Source organism: Lampetra planeri, chromosome 36, assembly GCF_965212315.1.
Source record: "Lampetra planeri chromosome 36, kcLamPlan1.2.h2, whole genome shotgun sequence".
NCBI classification, from domain to species: domain Eukaryota; kingdom Metazoa; phylum Chordata; class Hyperoartia; order Petromyzontiformes; family Petromyzontidae; genus Lampetra; species Lampetra planeri.
This window is the reverse complement of record NC_136142.1, coordinates 5,728,006-5,752,941: the sequence shown is the minus strand read 5'-3', so window position 1 is coordinate 5,752,941 and position 24,936 is coordinate 5,728,006. Positions and strand designations below refer to the sequence as shown.

At 45.5% G+C, this 24,936-nt stretch overlaps 1 protein-coding gene across 1 annotated transcript in view; it reads right to left on the bottom strand.

Moving 5' to 3' along the window:
• FBXO42 (F-box protein 42) overlaps positions 1–24,686 on the bottom strand; it is a 29,700-nt gene extending 5,014 nt beyond the window's left edge. Inside the window, exons 1-10 of the mRNA XM_078611418.1 lie at positions 24,427–24,686; positions 12,200–12,537; positions 10,683–10,799; positions 9,601–9,735; positions 8,010–8,163; positions 7,150–7,260; positions 5,625–5,721; positions 3,407–3,463; positions 2,573–2,689; positions 640–880 (exon numbers count right to left, since the gene is read on the bottom strand). Coding sequence (XP_078467544.1) covers positions 640–880; positions 2,573–2,689; positions 3,407–3,463; positions 5,625–5,721; positions 7,150–7,260; positions 8,010–8,163; positions 9,601–9,735; positions 10,683–10,799; positions 12,200–12,527 — 1,357 coding nt within the window. The 5' untranslated portion in view covers positions 12,528–12,537; positions 24,427–24,686. The remainder of the gene's footprint in view (positions 1–639; positions 881–2,572; positions 2,690–3,406; positions 3,464–5,624; positions 5,722–7,149; positions 7,261–8,009; positions 8,164–9,600; positions 9,736–10,682; positions 10,800–12,199; positions 12,538–24,426) is intronic.
• Positions 24,687–24,936: the final 250 nt, after the last annotated feature.

Here is a 24,936-nt window from a genome sequence, read left to right as displayed (position 1 = left end):
CAAAGACGGGCACTGCATCGCACGCTTTCAGATGCGTTTCTGCGGCTGTCTGGAACGTTCTTCCTTCCGATGTTAGGAAGCCACTGGAGCATTGCACTTTTAAATCTAGAATGAAAACTAATTTCTTTCGCACTGTTTTTTGTGTTTAGTTTGTTGTCCTTCCCCCGCACCTCCGATTAGCACAGTTGGCGACATACGGTGGGAAAAAAGTTGAACACGTTGGACAGCACAACTCTACGCATAATTTGTTATTACAGTGACAACCCCTGCTGCATGAAGCCCTCCTCACACCGTGCTGATTGTGGGAGTTGAATGACCGTACTTCTCCGTGCTGACCAGTGCAGGCTGGTGAAGAGGGGGTTGTGGTCTGGGACCGGTTCAGATCTCTCTCGCCACAATCGTTAGCCACGAGTGGGAAACAAGCTCAGGTGGTTGGGTTCAAAGCGCAGTGTGCTAACTGCTGCCTACAGCTGTGCCTCTGTTTTATGTTGTCAGCTCCTGATTTTCACTTAATCTGCTTGACTCAAGATTAAGTTCCTGTGGGACTGGTTTAGTGGTAGCGGAGCGAAGAAGTGGTCCTGGTACCAGTGTGTGCCGTGCTTAGTTGTAGACCACCGTGCGGCATGCTAGCGGTAATACCGGGCTGGCTGCGCTGTGTGCGGGGCCGCAGCGTGCCCCAGCGCCCGTTGACACACTGCGCCTCCTCCTCGGGCTCGCGTGGCGAGCGGTGAGGAGACTGGCTTTTGTGGTCGCCCAGTCGGATGGGTGCCGGCACGGCGGGCGGGCTGGTGCTGATGGGCGACGGGCGCGAGTGCAGGCTGGGGCTGAGCGGCGCCTTCCCACTCGGTGCCTGGCTGAACACCACCACGCAATCTCCCACCTGCAGCAACGCGATCACACACACCCCGGTTAGGAAACGGTTAAAGTAATTGGCTAATGTTGTTTACGAATCGTAAACGATTACAAACCGTCGCACACGTTCCGAGTGGTTCGATGGGAGGAGACGAAATGGCATTTGCAATGCACGACATTACAACTGCGGATAAAAAAAACATACAAAGGTGACATTGTTGCCGATCGTCGAGTATTTTGGGCCTGTGCCCGGCAACCGTAACTTTAAAATAGATTAAGTCGCAGCACACATTCTTTGCTTTGTTGTGATTTTCAACAGGCTCTATTGATACAGAGTGTCTATAAAGGTATCAGCTATTATTATATAAATATATAATGGTTTCAGGTATGTCACCACAGTGGCGAGGCGTTAACTACCTCGCCTGACACTGGCGGAGCCAGTGGGGGGGGGCTGGGGTGGCACGTGCCCCCCCCAATGATCCGATCGAAATCCCTAATTTCGATCGGATCATTGGGGCTTATTAGTAATAAATCGGCATTTTGCGACCCCCACTGCCACTGTGTAGCATATTATTACGTGCCAGGGACTCTATGAGATGATAGGAAAATAGTCTGAGTCCATAATTGGCAATAATTAACGGCAAAGCAGTTATAAGTGATTCACAAAATTGTGTGCAGTTGCGTATACAGTCCACGACTTCCCTGAAGGCCTTCAGCGAGCGCGATGCCGATCACACACGGTTCGAATTCAACCCTCGATCGATGGCTGTGCCATTGCCGCACACGCGTCGAATAAAAAGCAAGGGACAAGTCCTTACTTACTAACAACTCCTATAATTTTTCATTGCAGGATGGGTTGCCCCGTCTACCTGAAAATCATGGCTCCGCCATTGCCGCCTGGTATATAGGAGGCCTTGGGGTTGATCCCGACCCCGATGCCTGTATATTGCATGTTTTCCCCGTGATTGCATGGATTTTTCTGGGTCCTGCAATTTTTCCCTCCACATTTAAAAACATGACTTCAGAGTATTTGGCTGTTAGAAATTTCCTCCTGATAAGCCACTTCATTGCGCTATAGCTTGTGGCCAGGTCGCTTCTGCACATGAGCTATATAGCTCAGTGGGCCTTACCTAGTAAAATTAAAATATTTTATAGTTTATAGGTCGATAGAACTACTAACATACACACTTAATTAAAATACACATATAGCCCCAAGTCAATGTTAATGAAATGCTGGATGAAGGCCTCCCTCAGCTGTGTCGGTCACAGGAATTATTTGACCTTACCTCCCCACACTGGTCAGTGTGCACGCTAATACTTCAATGTTGACGAGTTGAAAAGACACACGACATTCTGGAGACAAGACTCAGTTATGTGTACCCCCAGCACATTGGCATGCTGGCATGCTCCAGAGGTCGCAACCGGGTACCCGATACCCGTACCCTACCCGATACCCGGCTACCCGTACCCGGCCAGGTACGGGTACCCGTTTGCGACCCTGGTGCGGCCGGGTACGGGTACGGGTAGGCCATGAGTCACTGGTGAGTAAGCGTTTATCACTCATTTCGGGTAGGGTACGGGTAGGGAACGGGTACCTGTACCCGGCCGGGTACGGGTACCCATTTGCGACCCTGGTGCAGCCGGGTACGGGTAAGGAATCAAAACCCGTTTGCGACCTCTGGCATGCTCCCAGGCAAGGCCGACTGAGGCTGGCACACACCTTGCATGCAGGGTGGCACCAGAGCTCAGGGGCGCAGTGCTCTTCGTTGACAACCTCCAGCTGCTGCCAGTGCCAAGGCTGCACGTCCAGCAGTAGCAGCCACGCGTCCTTGAACACCTGCAGTGTGCGCACATCACCCTTAGCCAATAGCGTTGCTCGAAACTTACACGGTGGTGACGCACCCTTTTGTCAGGGTTCTTCAAATAAAGGCGCTCAAAGTGGCCCGCTGAGCTATGGCCCGTCGAGACGAGCAGAGATACAGATTGGCGAGATGAAAGAGATATGAACAAGAGAAAGAGATAAGAGAGCTGAAGCCAAGAGATGAAGATAAGCGAGACCAACAAGAACTAGGCAAGAGGTAGAGGTGAGAGAGATGTAGACGAGAGATAAGGATTGTGATATGTATGCGAGATAGACAAAAGACCTGAAGAAAAGCGGTACACAAGTGGTAACACGTACAGATGTTATGACGTTAAAATGCTCCACGACCTGCATCATGACATTTCATTCACTCGCTGGGGACTGCGGTGGTTATGTCTGGTGCATACCCATGACCGTTACGCTATGGGATCATGGAATCGCATATTCTTTGGAGACAGTGAACGTAAGAAAAGATTTTCCATCACATACCGAACAATTAAACTTTGGCTTTATGCTGCATCAACTGAAAACGTTGTGAACAAGAGATGCAATTGTATATCTTTATTACTTTGAAAGAGATCAAATTGTGATACGTCTGAGCGAGCACACAGAGTACAGGCACCACAATCATGCACGGAATGACTTTGAGCATGATCAAAAACCTGAAATGGAAGAAAAGAAAAAAACACTCACAGCATTGGGGCCTCCGCAGCCACCGAGGATCAGGATTGTCTGATCATCCAACACAATCTGCAACAGAAAAAACACACACACACACCTATGAGATTCCCATGGATACATTGACATATCGTCTCCTCTGCATGGAAGACATTCTCCCCTGCCTTATTTAAAATAGAGCCTTCTCTTGTGAGAGTTGGAAAAAACAATACTTGTTGTCAGAATGCAAACAACAAAAAACTCTGATAATATATGCATTGTCTTTGAAACTGATTGGTCCACACCAGAGATAGCTTTCTTTTGAGCCTAGTCTCAAAACGGTGTTAGACCAGAGGACGCCAAAAGGCGTACAGCACAAAGACAATGCACTATCAGAGTAATGAGAGCTCGGGGATGAGCAGCTACATCATGGGACCCCTCCTTCGCCATATTCACACCTGTTTGTTGCCAGAAAAAAGGGGAAAACCTATTCTCATATTTTGGTACTGGCAAAGGAGGTCCCATGATGTTGGAAAAAAACACTTCATAAAAAGTATATCCTAGGAGATGCAGCCATTTTTGGTTCAGCTAGCACAAGCGTTTCTGCCTAGGAGTTCACAAAGGCAGATATGATCATGGGCAAAAATATCGAAAGTGTCATGCAGAATGATAGGGCAGGCAGTTTCCACACATCAATTTGCAGCCAGTGAAACAGTGATGCTGCACAACTGAATCTGAACAAGCCATACGCTATGAGAGCAGTCGGTCATGAGGCACTGTGAACCCTTTCACCATGCTTTTACGGTAAAACTCTTCTTATCTGTGGCTGGATTGGTGCTAAAACCTTCCTATTTTGTTGCTTGTCTGCAGATAAGATGGAAGGCCGACAACCGTGTTATGAACAAGACATAAGCCTGGTGGGAGGCTTAATGTTGTCCGAGGTGATGCGAGTGAGATCAAAATTGGGTGATAAGTTCATCCTAACATCTGCAATTTCCAGCTGATAAAAACGATGACCGGGGAGCCAAATATTGGTTAAAGCAAATAGGGTAAAAAAAAATATCACGGGGAACACATTCGATGCATACCGAATGACATTACAATACAACGTGAAGATGATTTTGAAAAATAATATTGGATGCCGATAATGACAATGAATAACAATGAGCATAAAATGACGATGGATGATGATGACATAATTATGAAATTAAATAACAATGAGGATGAAGACAATAATGATCATAAACAGGTCCCTGCGGGGTGGGCTGGTAGGAACGAACAAATGAATGGATATAATAAAATGAAATGGCGGGGGTACGATACGAAGGGAGAGTTTGAGGCCTAGTTCTAGGCTTTAGGCCTAGCTGTAGGCTTTAGGCCGCTGTGAGTTAATTTTTAATTTAAATGTTTTAATTAAAAATTATCTCAGGGAATTATAAGGGAATGTTACACTTATTTAGCCAGGAAAGCCTCACCGAGTCTAAAGGTTTTTGTAGGGTCCTGCCAAGTGTTTGCAGTAGGGGGCGATGTTGCTACACCTAATCGGACATCGGACGGACGGACGATATAATCTATTGTAGGCTGGTTCACTTCGTTCCTACCAGTATAAAGATCACGATTGTTGCCAGTCTTCATTGGTAAACAGTGCATTAACTGCTGCCATTATTGATTATGACGAAGATTAATTGAACTGCGTTGGTCGTTGCTATCATTGCTGGTCATTGTCGTCAAGACAGCTTGGCGAGACTGGTGTTGGAAGTGAGCTCGGAGAGGTCGGTGACATCCCTAGAGTGTCCCTAAATTATTCATTCATTACTAAAATAAATACAATTAAGACTGTAGCTTGAGCTAAGTCGATAAAACTACACCCACATGCACACTAGTGGCAGTGTGAAAATATTTTCTTATGAGTCATCCCTCGAATCGCTGAGTCTCACGTCCACCAAGGGCACTGGTGGCACACATCGCATTGAGATTTGAGTGTCCCAGGTGATTGAAACATCTCAATGCTTATAGTTTTAACCACAAAGAACACTTCTGCTTGACAACCAGAATATAATGCATTATGTTGCTAACTTTCAACACAGATGTTAAGTAAAGTCTATTTGTTTAACCAGGGGAGAAGACAAGACACCGGGAAAGTCGAATTTGCACTCGTGACCTGGGTGACCAAAATTACAAAAAAGCTGAACAAATTAAATAAAAGTACAACGATGAAGTAAATATAATCCAGTGGTGCAATGACGACACTTGCCTGGGACTGGCCTCCACGAGGCTGAGGTTTGGTGCCGGTGACTGCAGGTCGCGACCAGGCCCACTGCTCCAGGTCCAGCACCCACACTTCGTTGTTCCTAACGCACGGCAAACAAACGTCACACGTACGTAGCCGGTTGCCCATACACAACGGAGCATCAATTACCCGGCAATAGCAACATCCTTATTCACACTATTTTTCAACATTAACCCTATGTGAATAAGCAGTATACCTCGTTAAAATCTCCTCTGACAAAATCACCCAAAATTATCTCAATTCTGTCAAATCTTGTAAGCAAAGCAGTTTTGAGACCAAATAGTGCTTTGATGCATACTAATACAACAGTGGATTGGACAAAGAGCAATACATTCACACCACAGGTGTTACATAGACTACAGCTATGTCTCCACATCTAAGTTCCCTCGCATTCACCAATGCACGCTGACCAGCGTGGAGAAATGTAGTCAAATAACCCTCCTGTCCCACATAGCCACATAAGGCCCTCATCCAGCAGTGGATTGACACAGGGCTGCACATTTACACATTCAATTTAAGCGGAGTTAGTTTAATTATTTGATTGCAACAAAAGGATTGTACCATAAAATATAACGTACCATAAATACTACCCGATATTGGCTTTCAACACAAACGCCAATAATCCTGTTAAAGCGAAGAGACTGTTTAAGCAAGTGCGTTGAGTGGACACCTATCAAAGGCCAGCATGCCACTCAGGGGAATAGTGGGAACAGCACTAGATTCTGGCCACCTGTTTCCACAGTGATTAAACTGATGTATTCAACCAGGTACAGTACTTGTTTTAGGCAAAATGGAAAGCAGCAGAGGTCAAGGCCCATTCCAGATCCCTACTGTGATCGCCAGTTGTGTGCATGGCTAGTGATAAAACAAAGCTCTGTATATACATAGTTTATACTGGTAGGAACCTCCTGGTTACACCAGCCCACACGGGATTATTGTGTCCGTCGTGCAGGGAGGGGCTGGGTGGGGAGGGGAGGGGCTGGGTGGGGAGGGTGGGGAGGGGCTGGGTGGGAGGGGTGAGGCTGGGTGGGGAGGGGCTGGTCACCCCGTGGTGCCCTTATAAAACTCAACGTTTAACCTACTCACGCCGGCTTGTGTCCGCCCTCACAGTCGGCCATATTTGCCGTTGACCCTGGCCATTGACCGAGTAACCCAACGTTCCTACCAGCTCCCTCCGCAGGAATGTGTTTGCCATTTGTCAAGCCACTGCTGAATGAATGCCTTCCCAATGTTGTGCAAATCATGGGGGGGGGTTGGGGTTGTTTGGCCATACTTCATCATGCTTGGTCTTTGTGGGATGACGAAGTGGGCACTGCTTCATGTATATCACTCACCAGCAATGTTAGAGCTAGGAAATGAACTTAAGGTTCGCTCGGTCCATGGTATAGTACCGCACCCAATCAGTGCACCAACCTAATCCTTAGCCTTCAACAATACCCCCCACACACACTGGCCCTGATACACATGTGACATGTATGCAAAGACTCACATTTGCCGGGATCCCAAGGAGCCTCCAAAAACAATCATCTGATTGCCGATAACAGAGGCCGAGTGCCCGGCCATTGGCGGTGGCCCCTGTGTAGTCACAACGCAATTCCACCTGCGCCAGATGGGACACAGAGCAACACCGGTCACCTGCTCCACCGGATTATGATGTTTTGCAACAGTGGTCGATTTCATTTTAAGTCAATCAACAATACAAAAAAAGTAACTGAAACATTTTCTGTGTCATTCCAGCTACATTATGCAACATTCTAGTGGGAACAAAAGAAGAAAAGACGAGGGGAAAAAAGGGGAAGTCACGTCTAAAAATAAAATAATAAATTAAAATAATAGCGACGTTTCGATTGCAACACAAGCAATCATCATCAGGCATAAAAGAAATAGCAATAAAAATCTAACTAGAAAGGGGAAACCATCGAGCAAAAATTCACAATTACGATCCGGAACCAACCATGTATCAACTATCACGGGAAAACCCATAGCTGATGACTTTTTGCGAGATTGATCCTTGAGTGTTTGCTATTTATGAAGGGAGCAAAGTATGGTTAGACAAGCGAGAGCTACATGGCTCTAGTCTGGTACGCGAGCGATGTATGTCCAGTGAAAATCTCATGAAGACTTATATAGTGTTATACGTTAGTGTGGCAGTCACGGGATACAGGCAGGATACAGGTGCACGGGAATGGTACATATTTGATGAAGTTGCTTGTTTGTGTGTGTGTCTGTGTGATACAGGTATGATACAGGTGTGATTTAAGTGTTGTGCATTGTGCAAGCATGGTGCAGGCATAAGGGCAGCTGTGGGCACATGTGTGAGTGTTCCAACGTGGTTTTGCGAGCTTGTACCAGTTCTTGGAGGGAGAGTAGGTGTGGATCTCATCAAAGAATCGTTCAGGCTGGTGCAGCGGGTAAGGGCTGGGCCGTGTCCATCCTCCAAAGAGAACCAGCAGGTCCCCATGTACCACCAACGTGGCACCCGCTTTGGGGGACGGGTACGAGCCTGGTGTACACACACAAACACAAATATTGCATAATCGGCAATAAGTAACGGCAAAGCAGTTATAAGTGACTCACAGAATTATGCGCAGTTGCGTATACAGTACACGACTTCCCTGAAGGTATACCTTCAGGGAGCGCGATGCCGATCACACACGGTTCTAATTCGACCCTCGATCGATGGCCGTGCCATTGCCGCACACGCGTCGAATAAGGGACAAGTCCTTACTTACTAACAACTATCATTTTTCATTGCTGGAGGGGTTGCCCCCCCCCTCCCTGAAAATCCTGGCTCCGCCTTTGATTGTATCCACATTTTCTTTTTACAAATTTTATTTCACCAGTAAGGCCCACTGAACTATACAGCTCTTTTTCAGACCTGGCCACAAGTGATGGCTCGACGAATTGGCTTACTACGTGGAAACTTATATAAATTTGGAGGAATAAAACCGGAGGACCTGGAAACAGCTCCACGCGACCATGGGGAAACGGACATGCAAACTCGAAATATACAGGCGTCAGGGTCGGGATGGAACCCACGACCTCCTACATACCAGGTGAGGTAATTAACATCTCACCACTGTGGTACCATATTCTTGGGTCTTTCGATAAAGTTGCGTAGATAGGTTATCTACGCGACTTTACCGAAAGACCCAAGAATATGAATTCCTGCAATCACGAAAGCTTTAAGTCACTGTGGTACCCCTAACATCAAAGATCCCCCGTACAGCCTTTAACAGACTTGGAAGCAAGTGCTGTTCGCATGCTCTTATGGAGGCTGCCACGGCTCAAGAGGGGGTGGGTGGCCAACACCACACCCACTGTCTGTCTCCTCAGTGCTGATGTTTACACGCCACACCAGGTATCACATGGCCTTGAGCCCGAGGTGGACATTCCATATTCCTATGGCAGTGGCTAGTCACTCTGCGGGACTTGCACTGGTGACATGCCATAAAGCGAAAGTCATTTCTATGACCATGCAGCAATGCTGGGGCTGGGTCGTTCCCCTAAGCAGGAATCAACGCCCATCTACGAACCATTTGGCTGCCAGGTCCACAATAGTCGATGACCGAAAGTGAATACAGGTATTCCAAGACTTACGATGGTCCGACTTACGATATTTCGATCTTACAATGGCGATAGCGATATGACAAAATTGAAAAATATTTTACATTTTGCGTGGCAGGCAAATGCAGCAGCGTGCGAGGTACGACGCTGTACGTTGGGACGCTGCTGGGATGTACTGTACGCATATAGTTTATACAGTACGGTACTGTAAATTGCTCTGTTTTGCTAAATTATCACCATTCTTTAAGACTCCTGGGTAAGTTAGGCCATTTTCGACTTACGATATTTTCGACTTACGATGGGGTCGTCGTAACACATCTCCATCGTAAGTCGGGGACTACCTGTAGTCCAAGACAAAGATGACGATACTGACCAGAGGCCAGCGGCCGGATCCACTCCTTGCTGTTGAGGTCGAGCCGCCAGAGGTCGTTGAAGGCAGCGTTACAACTGCTGTGCGTGCAGCCCCCAAACACGTACATGGAGTGGTTTGTGTCGTAGTAGCAAGCACCTGCATTAACAAACAAACGTCGGCATTATTCAGGGTTATATACCAACAAATACAGTGGGGAAATCCAAATTTTAAGTGCTATGAGGAAGGACTACTGACTGAAATGTTACCTACTTATCCTTTGGAGAGTGTTTTTGATTAATGTGTTGAATCTTTCGATTATTACTCTGCCCGTTTATGGTTCGATTACTCGATTATTCAAGCATAGATGGGGGAAAGAAGTCTCATATCTGTGCTGTTTAGTGGGCGTCACAGTATATTGTTTGAATCTGCTTCCAGACCCATACCAGGTGTTTTGTGTGACATGTGCCGTGTGATGTGACGAAGTAAGACAACGTCATGCCGTGTGTGCGTCTTACTGTGAGAAGCAGCGGGTGGTAGGTGTGACAAAATAAGACAATGCAATATGTGCATAATACTCAGAAGCACTGTATGAATAAGTGTGGTAAGGTAAGATGACATGCATGTGTGTGCATCTTACAGTGGGAGAATCACTGTAATGGGTGTGATAAAGTGAAATCATCTGAGCAAGTGCAAGTAACTTTTATTATTTTTTAAATGCTTTCTCCAAATTCTATCAAGATTGTGCTGTCAACGTCATGTCAAGCATCGAAGCATCCATTCGAATATCTCGCGCAGAAGTGAAACCCTTCGTGTTAGAGAACGGCCCACGGAAGCGGATATAAGAGCTTTGTCCGAGATCCCTTTAAGTGGTCTATGGTCCACACACAAGAGGGCAGCACTGTCCTACCCGCTCTGCCATTTGAAAGTAATCTTTGCCAAACAAGAACTACGTGAAAGAAAAGACCTGTGACAGATGTGCAAATGCAGGACAACTTTTTCAGGTGTGTACATTATTCTGTGCGAGTAGCAGTGGGCAAGAGTTGTGATCAAGCAACACAATATGATCACGTTTGTGCATGTGTGTGCGCATGCGCGACTCTTACTGTGAGAGAAGCGCTGCGTGATGGGTGTGCCGGGATAGGGGTATGTACGACTCTCCCACTGAATGCGTCCGTCCTGCACAGCTCGAATAAACCCGTGGTAGCACTGCCGTGCAACGCCTGCAATGCACACACACGAACACGCACCTGCTGTTAGATGATCAGGCCAGACAACAACAACAACACACGCCACACTTAAGAGAACACCCGAATTGCATCACACCAAAGAACCATGTCCCACACCTCCAATAAGCAAGATTGCCGATATACGGTGCAAAAAAAGTTCAACATAAATATAAAAGTCGCATCACACCCACAGTGCCGCACGTTCTGCTATAGCAGAACAGCACACATTGATTACACCCATTCGACCGTGAAATTAAACTCTAAATCAGTGTTCCTCCAACAGGAGCTCGTGACCCTTTCCCACCTGATGATAGACGCTTGTGTTGCGCCCGAAACGTCGTGATTTATTTCATTTTCTACCTACGTGACTTTACCGAAAGAACCAAAGAGTATGCATTCCTGCAGTCACGAAAGCTTCAAATCAAGATTCTTGAGAACAGTTTGTTGTGTTTAGTTTGTTGCCCTTCCCCGCACCTCCGATTAACACAATTTGGCTACGTACGGTGCAAAGGAAGTTCGATATACATACATCTCCTTTGGATTAGCTATCCACATCTCTACATCTTTTCTTCTGGTATCCCTCCCCATATCTCCCGTTCATGCCTCTCTCAATTCGCCCCCCCATCTTTCCTCCTGTTCCCTCAAATCTCTGATCTTTATTTGTATCTTTTTGTCTCCTTATCTCTGTCCTTCTGTCTGCTCTCGTGTTTCTTTATACCTCGAACAAAAACCTACGCAGCGTTGCCACAATGTCGAATGCATAATGCACCCTAAAATGTGGTATTTATTTTGCTAAAGTGTCTTATAATTCAATGAAAAATACTCTAAAGTTAATTAGAAAAAAACGTTGCTATTGGAGAGCCATCTTACAGAAGATGAAAATTAATGTGCTACTTAAAAGGGGGGATAGATATCATTAGCAAGATGATTCTGATTGGCTGGTGGTGGTTCCCTGCCCTTAGGGAATTCTGCATTGCAAATGGAAAAAAAAGTCATCCAGAAAATAATTGTGAAACATTCGATTACTACACATCTTCCAGAAGACAATGTATCCGCTGGATCAGCGGTGGCCAAACGGCGTCTCCCAAGCCACATGCATCTCTTTAATCCACCACATACCCCTCTATCGAAGGGGCATAATGGAGAACATTATCAGAGGAGCAAAGAATGATGTTTCCCAATGCCGAAAACTGTTTATATATATGTACACACACTTGGCTCTTTGCAGAACTCATGGGTACTTTTTTGCTCTTGGTCTGTAACAGATTGGGCACCCCCGCTCTGGATTATAAGACAACAACTACGCCAACTCTTGCTTTAAAATACAGGAGGGGAAAAAAATTGCGTGTTATCTGGAGAACGTGGTGTTGCTGCTGGTCGTTGAGCAGACCAACCTTTAATGAGGCGGTGCCACTGCTTGCACACAAGTGCGGCCGTCTTGTGCTGCTGGTAGGGAGACAGGAATGCCAGGATGTACTCCAGGAGCTCCTCCGGGAGCTCCCAAACCGATCGCTCGTGCTGCTGCTGCTGCTGCACCGCTCCACAAAGCCCCAGGCCTGGCCTGTCGGCCAACTCCTCCACATCCATGGCCTCCCCACCTGCCTCCAACGCCGCGATAGCGCCGGGCCACTCGGCCCCGCCGCCGAGCGAGAGGCTCACATCCTGCATGTCCTCAGAGTCGGGGTAGTAGGGCTCCTCTTCACTGTCTGATGAGCTTGCCATGCTGCCGCCCCTGTGGGGTGACATTGAGGGCACGTACGCACACACACAAATATATATATCAATTAATAAGGACATACATTTGGGATTTGTACCACTCAGTACACACGAGGGGAGACCCCCCCCGCCGCACGAGAGCACCCCCCAACCCCCCCTCCCCCCACTGCCTGCTCCCCGAATAATTTCCACTCGCAATGGAATGAAAAGTCACAATTCAGGGTTGTGATTTGATCCAAGAATGTCTTCCTTTTTTAACACTGTGGTGAATTTAGTATGGTTGCTGTACTTCTTTTTCACCGTATGTAGCCAACCATAGTGGCCCCCAGTGGATAGTCACACATTAACCCTTTATAAAGTAGTATGTATATTCGGTATTCGCACTATTATTTTAGTGCAAGGCTATCATGAAAGTGCTACGCTTCACGAAAGAGTATGTTCTGCAAATCGGGGGACTATGGTGCCATGTGGTTGCTCAATTTTAGTAACTTGCAAAAATTGTCTTATTGCTTGGCAATGTCACTGCACCGGGACCATCATCCTCCAAACCTACAATTATCAAAGGACTATGATGGTAGTAGTGCACTAGCCACAATTCAAAATCAATCTAAAAATTCTTCATTAACATTGCATTTTATTGTAAACAATATATGATGGGCGCATTATGTTAAATAAACGATAAGATGGAAATGTCGTAAGCTTAATATTTGATACTAATCGAGTCAATACATCACGACACCCCTGTTACAAAGAAAAAGATCCCCTGTGTAGCCCTGAACAGACTGTTGGGGCACGTGCTGTTTGCGAGCACGTATGAAGGCTGGCACATCACACGAGGGGGTGGGTGGCCAGAACCACGCCCGGCTGCCTTTGTCTCCCGAGTGGTGATGTTTGCACACTGCGCACCAGGTACTCATTTGATGCCGAGTTGACCTAAGGTAGGCCCAGAACGAGTTCAGATAATAATCACTGGCGGTGGCCATGAGCGGGAATCCAACTCAGATCGCCAGGTTCTTGTTGGTCCCACAAATCTTCTTGTGGCTGTGAGCCAAACTAAAATGTGTTTTCTGGCTTCATGCAGCCTTGAGAGCACATTTGACATTGGCGGCATAAATATGTATCAGCAGCCATCAGCACACTCTGCTTACATATCTATACAAATATCTGGGGTGGGGGGGCGTTTAGTGGAATTTTAGGAAAAGTGGCGCAGTGGCGAATGTACTGCGCTACGTACCCAGTAGCCCATTGTTCAATTCCCAGACACAGCTGCTAGCACTAGTGATGAGTAACATTTAAACTAGACCAGGACCCCAACTTTACAAACCCACGCTGATCAGCCTGTGTAAGTATGGTTACGCAACCTATTTGAACAGCACATCACAGGGAAGAGGCTTTCATCCAGCAGTAGATTGACGACCTACTGTAAATAATTCTTAATTATAGGTCTCTACAGCACAACTGCAGAAACCTACGCTGTATCATTATAAATAAGTGTTATTATTATAAAGGGAAACGTAATGCATAACATTTTTAAACAAGTTTGTTCAATGCCAACCAAAAAAAATTAAGGACAATCTTACTCTCGCCAGAAAAATACAATTTGTTGGAAAGAGCGGATGTCAGATTGACAACTTTAAGGGTAACGCCTAAGCAACGGGTGGCACAGCAGTTACAGTGCGCAAGCCGAGAGTTCAAATCCCGGTCGGGTGTCAACTCAGCCCTTCATCACTCTGGGGTCCATAAAATGAATACACCTCCTCTTTGTGGGGAAGTACAACAGCGGTTGTCCTATTCATTAACTTGCCCTGCCACAGGAATGTGAAATTTCTCATACCACTGGCTTCAGGGCTGTAAACAGGGGAAAGAGAAACTCAATTTTACATGGAAACCTATGCGAAAAGCACTGTGATGCAAAATAACACAGGTACTTTAAATTGTAAAAAAAAACTATTTCTAGCCCTCTGTAATTCCACTGCTGGCTATCCTTGAGGCTGGTAAACATTTTGGAGGTAGTTTGGCTAAAGCCACTCAAAACATAGCCAGCTTCTGTGACTCTTACATGCTTCCTTGTCTCCAAAAACTGGAAAACCAGAGTTTTTACTTTCATAGACACGAAAGAATACGAACATTTTACAGGCTTGCCTAAGATATTGGAAAGTAGCTTATATCTTTACGAAATGTAAATGTACCTGTACACTCCTTTTGTCAGTCGACTGCTGGATGAGGGCCATGCCATTGGGGTTATCAGGGTTATTTGACCCTACTTCACAGCGCTGGTCAGGAGCATATATGTGGAAGCATAGCAGTACAGTACAATGATGGATTTTTCTGTACTGCCTTGTGAAGCCCACAATGTAGCCCTGCATCTTGGCAGCGTAGTTTGGAATTAAGGAGTCATTTCATCTTCTTTGCTGGTATACATGTATGATGATAGAATACCATTATTGTAGTGTAGGTCAGCAGAGTGAAGGTAAGTTTACTAAAAATGTGCGATTAAGCATAGTTATATGGATGCTTTATAGGAAAGTTTTAGACAGTAGGAGCAGCTCAACACGGGAATACGTATCGTGAGTTAAGTATGCAGGTAGAGTTTCGTAGCTTTAAAGACGACCCGTGGATGATTGTAAAGGTGATTAAAGGCCATGCAATATTATTATAAGGGATGATGGCCAGTGGTCAAGACAAACCACAGTGGCAAGCAAAGGGTGGGATATGCATTAAAGGATGTCCACAGTGAGGGAGCGATAAAATCATCTCGTGTGTGTCAGATTTAAAGATTGGATTGTTACATCACGAGACCCTGAGAGATGACGGCAGCTTGGGGGTTGCCTTCATCCGTAAGTCCATAGATGATGTTTGATTAATTATTGTTTAAATCTGAATTTGATCAATTCATTGGCATGTATCAATAATATCTTTGTAAACTTGACAATCTTCTTGGGTGGGGGGGCAGGAATGGGCCACCGGTGTTATATATGGCCAGGTATCGAACTAGGGGCGATCAGTTTAGAACAGTGCTCTAACAACTGTGCTACTGCTTCACGCCACAAGTATTTAACAAAACAGACTCGCCACATGATTTAGAAATAATCTATACACGCAATTCATTATATTTTTAATGCCTACAAATTTTCAGTACGAAAAGAAATATTTTATAAAAAATATTTTATTCAACGGCGAAGAAAGGATATCTCGACCCAAGCGAAGAAACCGATATATTTTTTTTATCTGAATCACAGGAGCAGAGTTAAGTGACAAGTGTCGCTTTCGCTGATATCAAGAGGTTACGTCCGATGTTCACCCTCATCGCATTCCTCTTCATCTTCACTGCAGTATTTTGCCCTTCGAGAGGTTTTGGTAGTAAAAACATCAAAGTACGCGTTACATTGTTTTCGATCTAAATAAAGGGTTGAAATTAAGTCCCTTTTGTAAAACTTTCTTTTTCACCTTTTAACGAATACCATTTACTCCGCTGCCACAGAATAATAATTTTTAACCCTTTTTTGTAAAGACGAGCACACAATGTTAAATTCGGCCAGTTCCAACCCTATGTTAGTAAACCGGAATCGTGTTTTTCTTCCTCGCTCTGATACCCGCAGGTAATTAACCTATTATGACTCCGTGCATAACAATGAAAGTGAATGGATCTAGGGGGCAGGGCTCAGGGTGGGTACACACTGCGGTAGCACGAATATGCGTGTCGACACACTAAAAGCTCACCAACCCTCACTTAGCAGGTTGGTGAAGTATGGTTAAAAAAACTCCCAAAGACCGGCACGGTGTGTGGTAGCACAGCGGTGCATGCGTTGCACTTCAAACCCAGCGACTAGAGATCGATTTCCGCTCACGATCAACACTAGGGGCGATTATATGAAACAGTCCTGGGCCTCCACTAGGTCGACTCAGCCTCAAGTGCGTACTTGGCGTGGTGTTAATTCAGCTATCCAAGTCATAAATCTACATAAACAATTGTGGGACTGAAGGATGTAGAAGTTGTCCTTCAGCAATAAGCGGATGCAGAGGCTTGATGCTCGCAGCCAAGGAGAGCAAACTCGAGGCTGCTAAAACATAGCAAGCTGACGGGTAGGAGTACAGGTTGCGCATTCACCAGTCTTCCTTGGTCAGTTAACCTAAAACATCTATGCCTTTTCCGTGACCTCTGGTGAGCGAGCTTTGGCCACGTCACGGCGCCTCAAAAGTTAACCTAGCATGGCCCAAGCACCATGGTGACATCAACACCATTCAGTAGCAAATGGAGGTTGTTGTTTTTGTATATGCATTTGTATGTGTATCCATGCGTGTTTTTATTCTGCTTCAGTTGGTTCGCTCCGAGTATAATCTGGCCAAATGTTTGGTTCAGTCAGAGCATAAAAATCCTTCCTTCTGGTGTAACACTAAATCATGATGACATGCAGGCTGAAGAAGGGCAAGCTGAAGAAGGGCAAGCTGCCTTGATAGGCGCTGGAGTAGCAACGAAAGATGGGCAAGCAAGAGGAAACATTAAGCCAGATTAGAGGACACTGGAAAGGCAATCCTGGGAGCTCCATTACCAACTGTGCAACGTGCATTAGGAGGTGTAGGAACCTCGTGTGCAAAGCTGTTGGGTCTGATAGAAAGTTGCAATGGTGGGGAGTCATAGGCCCAACAACTCGACCTTGACCTTGAGACACGTGTGTAATATGTGAAGGGAGAACATCTGTGCTCCACTGCAGCTGCAGATTTCAGAAACCCCTTGAGAAGTTGCAGAGGGGATTTAGCAACAACGTGAGGCTGTCCAGAACTTCGCAGGTGGACATCAACACACTGTTGGATAGATTTGCAGAGGTGGGAAAGGGGCGAATAAGGACTCAATTGGTTGGCTCCACATTCATGAGTAGGAATTACGCCATGCCTCTGTGGCATCATCCACATCCACTACATTTTAATTGGGATTGGCTTCCACTGCATCGCATATTATGCGATCCACCCATTCCTCATGAAAGACACACAAATAAGCAGAATGAGCAACAACATGGTGACTGTGAATAGCCTTCACTGCATAAACCTTTCACAAAGACAGAGAATTCTCCCCTCATTAATCAGGCCACTTGTTGCGATTTATACCATGCATAATTTGATAGATGTTCCAGTCCAGGGCCACTCTTAGGCTGACCCAGCCTAAGTTCAGTGTCGACTGAAATTCGGCTCTTGAACATCCACAGTATGATGAGGAATGAGGCTAGACATGTGTGGTGCTATCTCTACAACTGCCTCACACACACGGACAATGTATGCGATGCCAGCTGGAATAGATGATCCACACTCGCTAAAAGCACTTGCAATGGCAATTTATATGGTGTATGTGTGCCTTGAGCTGAAGGTAGTAGGATAAGGAGTCATGGCCATATCACAAGTTGGCAGGAATATAGATTTTCACCGGCTTGTTTTTTCCAAGGTCACTTTTCACACCATCGTGTCAAAAGGAATTATAGCTCATTATCATGGTGCATTAAGTGGATTCCAGAAACTAGCGGTTTTTGGGCTAAGTTTTTGAAGCAGCCTCATTTCATAAGCAAGTCAGAACTGTGGTCCAAGAGATTCCTTGCCAGAGTGATGGCACCTCTTAGTCAGGAGAACCATAGAACTGGTCTTGACATTATGGGGTCACCTTGGCAGAGAAATGCGACATTGTAATATCTCGCACCTCGCTCAACCACTTGGCCATGTGTGTTTTAAAACACAGCAAAAGTTAAAAGAAGTTTTCACTTAACAAACGCAAAGCCAACCAACATTACATTATTTTTGTGACTACGTTTTGCAACACTGGCGCAGAGCAGTGGTGCACTGGTTTGTTCGGTGTACTACAAACCCAGTGACCTTATATTTGTGGCCATAGCTAACGTTAGTGGCGAGTTATATTTAAACCAGTTCTACCACCCTCTCCCCTAATTCACCAACCCACACTAACCAGCACAGTGAAGTATGGTCAAACAACCCCCACTACCAACATGCCATGAGGAGGACATGTTGTGGACTACAAATACATTTTTAAACACCGCATTCCAACCATTACCACCACCCTAACTTCAGCGTGATCCCTACCCAACAAAAGCACACCCCCTGCCCAGGTGAGACACCAGGCCACAGCAGCTAGGATGAGGGCAGGGGTGGTCATGCAGAAAGCAGGAGGAATGGAGGGAACACAGCAGGAGGTGGAAGTGAGACCACTAACTCTCTCATTCATGCTTCTGGCATGGAGACCGATAGTCTGCATGCTGTGGCGGCCCATGATTGTTCTCGGTCACCAAAATATAGGCTCCAGCATAGTGTGAAGTGGTTGTGGAAACGCACAGGTAGAGGAACCACCAGTGGCTAAAATCTGCTGCCTGTCATTTGACAAAGAATAGGGTTGGAGGCAACATTGACCTTAGGTTATTTTTTATAAAGACAGAAAGTGCTCATTGCGGCTATTCATCAAGGTTGACTTTTTCTGCATTAATTTTAGCATACCGCCAGTGTAAAACCCATAGTCATTACTGGCTGTCCCATAAAACGGGAGGACCATGTTAATGCACACCTCTGCCACGCTGTCACTCGTAATAATGATGCATAACACCACAAGCAGCAATGACAAAAAACGGGTGTGAACAAAAAACAGAACAGCAATGCAGTGAAATTCATGGTGACACTGGCTCTGATTGCCAAGCTGGAAAATAAATTGTTGTACAAGGGGACCAGGCCTGAAAGTATTTTATGAGCTCTCATAAATTTTATAGAAGTGCAACTACCGTGTAATATGAAACATTACGCAATTCATTTGAATGATGTATGAATAATTATAATGCTGTTATAACCGTTCTAATGGAATTAGTTTAAACGGTGTTATTAAAATTAAACAAGTCTTTATGAGCGGCTTTAAGAATAATTAGCAAGGGCGTAGAATCAGACGCAATTGTTTTCCTTTATCTATACGAGTCATCCCACCACGTCTGGCAGACACTTTTACATAATTTGTATTACTGCTTCATATATAAGTGTCTGTACATAACGGAGTACTACACAGTCACGAGCAGTCACTTGACTTGTGTACGCATGCAAGCACATATCAAATAATCTATCCGCACACAGGCCAACAAACTAAGGCACCTTCAAAATTATTAAGATTCAATTCATGCGTTCAGAAACACTATAAATTAAAGTTTACTCACTCGAACAGAAAAACCATATAAATATGAGACATGCATTCCAATGCACGTTGCTCAAAATAAAGATTAAATATAGAAATGCATCTTTGAAGTGAAATGCTCCTCGTGCATAGAACAATAGGGGTGAAGTTGCGGGGACAGTGGTTGGCACACTGCATTATGAACCCAGCGATCAGAGTTCAATTCATGGCCATGGTTCACATCGGTGGCGAATAATATCTGAACCGGTCCTAAGCATCCCCCTCCCTTCACCAACTTGCATTGATCAGCATGGTAAAGCATGGTGGACCAACCTCAATGAGCGACAAGGCATGAGAAGGCCATCATCCAGCAGTGGATTGAAAAAGGGCTGTAAATCACTATTACCTGCTTAACATTTAATTACCACAACATCAATGTCAGTTGTAATGTGTGTGACGCAGAGCACTGATTTGTACGTATCACAGGCGACATCGCCAAAACTTATATATCACCTGCAATAGGCCAACAATTCAATTGCAACCCTGAATCGTACCAATTAATTGGATGGCAAGGAGGAATATCCTTACGCCTTAATATTAATGCCTTTATCTCTTTTATACATTTCTAGCCTTCACACGGATGACACTAATCACATAACATGACTTCCACAATGGAGGCAGATGTCGCCCTGAGATTTTTTTTCATTTCTAATCTTCGATCCCATATACATTAAATATATAGAGCCACTTTGTTAACCCACTGCTGATCAGTGTGGGTTGGTGGTAGCAGTTATCATAGATGTGAGGACACATACGGTACAACAATGGCATTTACTGCACTGCACTCTGCTGCCCACAATATATCACCGCCAGTAGCCTATACCACCTGTTGTATATGTTGGTAGTGGCCCATCCAAGCACTATCCCGGCTCACAACCCTATTTCGCTTTAGAGGTGTGACATGATCGGGCACATTCCGGATGATTTGGTCATGGGCCCCATATACAGCAGTTCATCCAAAATTCCTCCCCTGCCCTTGTGTCTATTACAGTCCATGGGGGCACACTGCAGCGGACCACTCGCATACAGGGCATCAATCAAAAATAACTTTATTTATTTAAAGGAACCTTCCTTAAAACAAATTTTAAAACCCACGCAATTAAAATAATAATTTTTAATCTACGACCATACATTTTGTACCATGAATTTAGTTTTCATCTGTGAATGCCAGCCTAAACAAATGTTTTAGGGGTTTTTTTCTTTGGAGGGTCATACAGTCTGTTATCTTAAGTATGGAACCCTGATCAGTATTTGCAATGCAGTTTAAAATATATTCTCTTTTTTTATACAAGCCAAGGTTAATGTCTGTAGACAGTTGGGAGTGGATGGCCTTGTATTAAGGACACCAATAAATTACTTGGTTAACAATTAACTTTTATTATGAAATTGTTATATTTAAATACAGAATAATTGAAAGTTCATTGTCAATTACTGGATGAAGGCCTGCTCATTCCATGTAGGTCATAAGGGTTGTTTGACCATACTTCACCACGCTGGTCAGTGAGGATTGGTGAAGGGAGAGTGGAGGAGAGAGCCAAGAACTGCGAAATATATCAAATGCCACGGTTGTTAGCAGTGGCTATGAATCAAGATTAGGTCGCTTGGTACTGTATATTGTAGAGCAAGACAACCTCCATATTACTGCTCCACCCTCGAGTGCCATTTGTAAGATTAAGAATTGATTGGAAGATTGCTTGGAATACAAATGTTTACGTCCTTCCAAAAAAACGTATCCTCCTCGTAAAAAAGAATTACAATATTTATTTGCCCTTTATATTGTCATAAAATGTATTTATCAAGCAGGGAATGCGTTCTGAACAGAAATAAGCTGTATTTGACGTATTCCATTAAATTACAGTACTGGTATAGTTATGTCGGATGCTACTGTAATACAGTCGTGGTTGTTGAAGGTAAATAATTCATGTTTGTAAAATGACAAGTCTATTCACTCATGTCAGGGAATACATTGCGATTGTTTTCACTTGCGTCTTAACAGTAAACCAGGAACCAAGATAATTAAATAGGAGGTTGACTATATTTCCAACAATGATAAGACTATTGTGAGATGGCAGAGAGATGGCAGCAGAAAATTGGATCCTTGAATCTGTTGGGAGATGTGAGTGTTATCCCTTTGCATACGTAGGTGTTTTTTTTCTATAGCTACTCCGATTTGTTTCTGAATACCAACTACCATAAACATACATCCCAAAGCAGGACATTTTCCAAAACCATCTTTGAGGTCTTCGTAAAACTTTCCCAGATAAATGAGGGCGTTATTATCACTATTCTCATTAAAACTCAATGTCTCTATTGTAGAAATTCCGCCTTATAATGGCAGTCACTGTCCACTAGACCAACGTTGTTCGTACACAATAAGTAATTGTTTTACGAGCAAAGATCTCCACCGACACCTGCTGTCAGGTAAATCGCATATGGATATGACAGGCAATGTAAGACAATGTTGAGATGTGGTGTGAAATACTACTGCTTTGAAAACCAGTGGAGAGGCAGCTCAGGGAGGAAACGTGCTTGAAAGGACATCCCCCGTGGAAATGGGGCACTGAAATAAACTCGTGTACAGGTGCAAGGTGGAATGTTACATTGCAGGACCATGCTATATGGTGACGGCGTGGGGAGGCATTCATCCAGAAGTGGATTGATTATAGCTACCGATGACGAAACCCACGACAGTTATACTAATCATTGCGCAGTTCATTTTGCCATGTTTCCCCCCTTAATAGTAAATAGTTACACAGTACATATTTATAAACCTTCAAGTATGGTGTCCGTGGACCAAATTAGAAAGAATGTCAATTATTTACCAAAGAAAGCCCTGCGCAAGCTTTTTTTCAGGAGGGTCCTACTTCATTGGGATGCGTAGCCCACACAATCGGCGTTTGGCTTCGTGGGGTTAAACCGCAGAAACCAGAGGAAAACGCACTACACACTCGAAGGGGGCTGTGATTGAGCACCGCCATATCCTCCGGCCACCTCGCAGCATTACGCCTACAACACCTGGCAAGCCCTGGTGGTCATCCATGCCATCCCAAGAACACACTTTTGATATCCGATGAGACTTGGGCGCAGCGAGGGTTATTTGGTTATAAAACCCAGCAAAGTGGACGCGAGGCGTGATAAGGATAGGCCGTTCCACACAGAGACAATGATGTCTCTATATACATGGGCCCCCTTCACCTGCATGAGAACAATTTAACGGTGCAAGAACTGCACGTTATTTTTTAGATAGAGCCCCCCACAAACCGCATGGTGTGGGGGAGAATATCAAGCAGTGTAGTGACAAATTAACTGTTCCTGTATAATTGTATAGGTTCAGTCGTGGCATGTAGTAGTATTGTAATAATACTGAATGTTAGATGTGACGATGGCACTCACGAAAATGGTGTACATTAGTGATGATGTACAATGTTTGCTGATCATCAGATATGATGTATACGGTAATAATGGTCGTGTTGTGGTGGTGCTGGTAGTAGTAGGTAGTGGTGGCATCGATAGAAATTGTGTAATGGTAATATTGTGAATAGCTGTATTAATATTAAGTACGGTATTAGTATTATTAATGCAATTAGCAGTGAGAGCAAGAGGGGGCTGATGGTGCTGAAAGGGAGTGTTGGTCCCACTACCAGTAATAACAATGTGAAGTACCATTTGCTGCGGTCCAATTACCACTGCAGGCGAATTAATAACATTAGTAGCACAATTATTCGTAGCGATAAAATTTAAGAGACAGTGTGGATCTTGGGTTGGTACCGGCCACCGCTGTAATAACAGCGCGTTCATAATCAACGTTTTTAGGTTAGATCGCGTTATTTATAAATGTGTCGTAACCCTCCACCACCCGACACGGCCAATCAGCAAAAAAGCGTCACGTTGACAAAAGACAAAATAGTTCACTGCTTTAGCCCACCGGTGTGTTGAAGCGTGAAACCACAACATTTACAATTTTTTTGAGTTGTACGACGTTTCGCTGGAAATTGCATCCAGCATCATCGGGCAATTCGCCAGTCGTATATTATCATCATCATTAAGGAGACATCATCATCACGCGTGTAAAGCGGTACGCCGTCAACATTCGTACTGTTAGTAACTGTTAAGAGAGACGAGCAATTATTAAAACGTTCGGGATGGGGGGGGGAGACTCATGCGACACACACCAGGCCTGAGCGTGAGGCGCCACCACCACCACCACCACCACGACCACCACCACCACGGTTACCACCACCACCACCACGGTTACCACCACCACCACCACCACGGTCACCACCACCACCACGGTTACCACCACCACGGTCACCACAACCACCACGGTCACCACCACCACCACCACGGTCACCACCACCACCACCACGGTCACCACCACCACCACCACGGTTACCACCACCACCGTCACCACCACCACACTACCACGGTCACCACCGTCACCACCACCACGGTCACCAGCCACGGCCACCACCACCACCACGGTCACCACCACCACCACCACGGTCACCAGCCACGGCCACCACCACCATCACCACCACGGCCACCACCACCACGGCCACCAGCCACCACCACCACCACCACGGCCACCAGCCACGGCCACCACCACCACGGTCACCAGCCACGGCCACCACCACCATCACCACCACCACCTTCCACACAAGAAGACAACAACAGCCGCACACACGCGAGAGGGCGGCCCACCTTTGCGATCCTCCGAGCCGCCTCTGTAAACGACGCGCGCTTCTCTCCTCTTTACTGCATCGGGCATTTAAGTTCGCTCCTTCAGTCGCGGCGCCAACGAGGTTGGAGGGTGGTGATTTGGTTGGTTGGTGGTGGTGGTGGAGAGGTGAAGACTTCGTCCGAGGTTTTATTTTCCTTCTTCTCAGTGGCGCACCGAACCGAGCTCCGTCGAGTCGCCACTTGCAGCCACCATCTTTTTTGTGCCAACTGCGGGAGGGGGCGGGGGGCCGGACGTGAGCAATGACGTCATCGTCCCCGCCCACTACCGCCCCACCTCCAGCGCGTTGACGTCACCACGCAACCGAGAAAAGTCCGTCGTGCCGGAGTGACGTCACCGCGCCGGAGCGACGTTATCGCGCCGCCGAGTAAACGGTGATTTGAGTTGAACACCACCCTATTAGTGGTTAGTCATAATAATAGTAATTCCATTTATAATAGCTGGTTTTCATCAAGGATCTCAAAGCGCTGTAC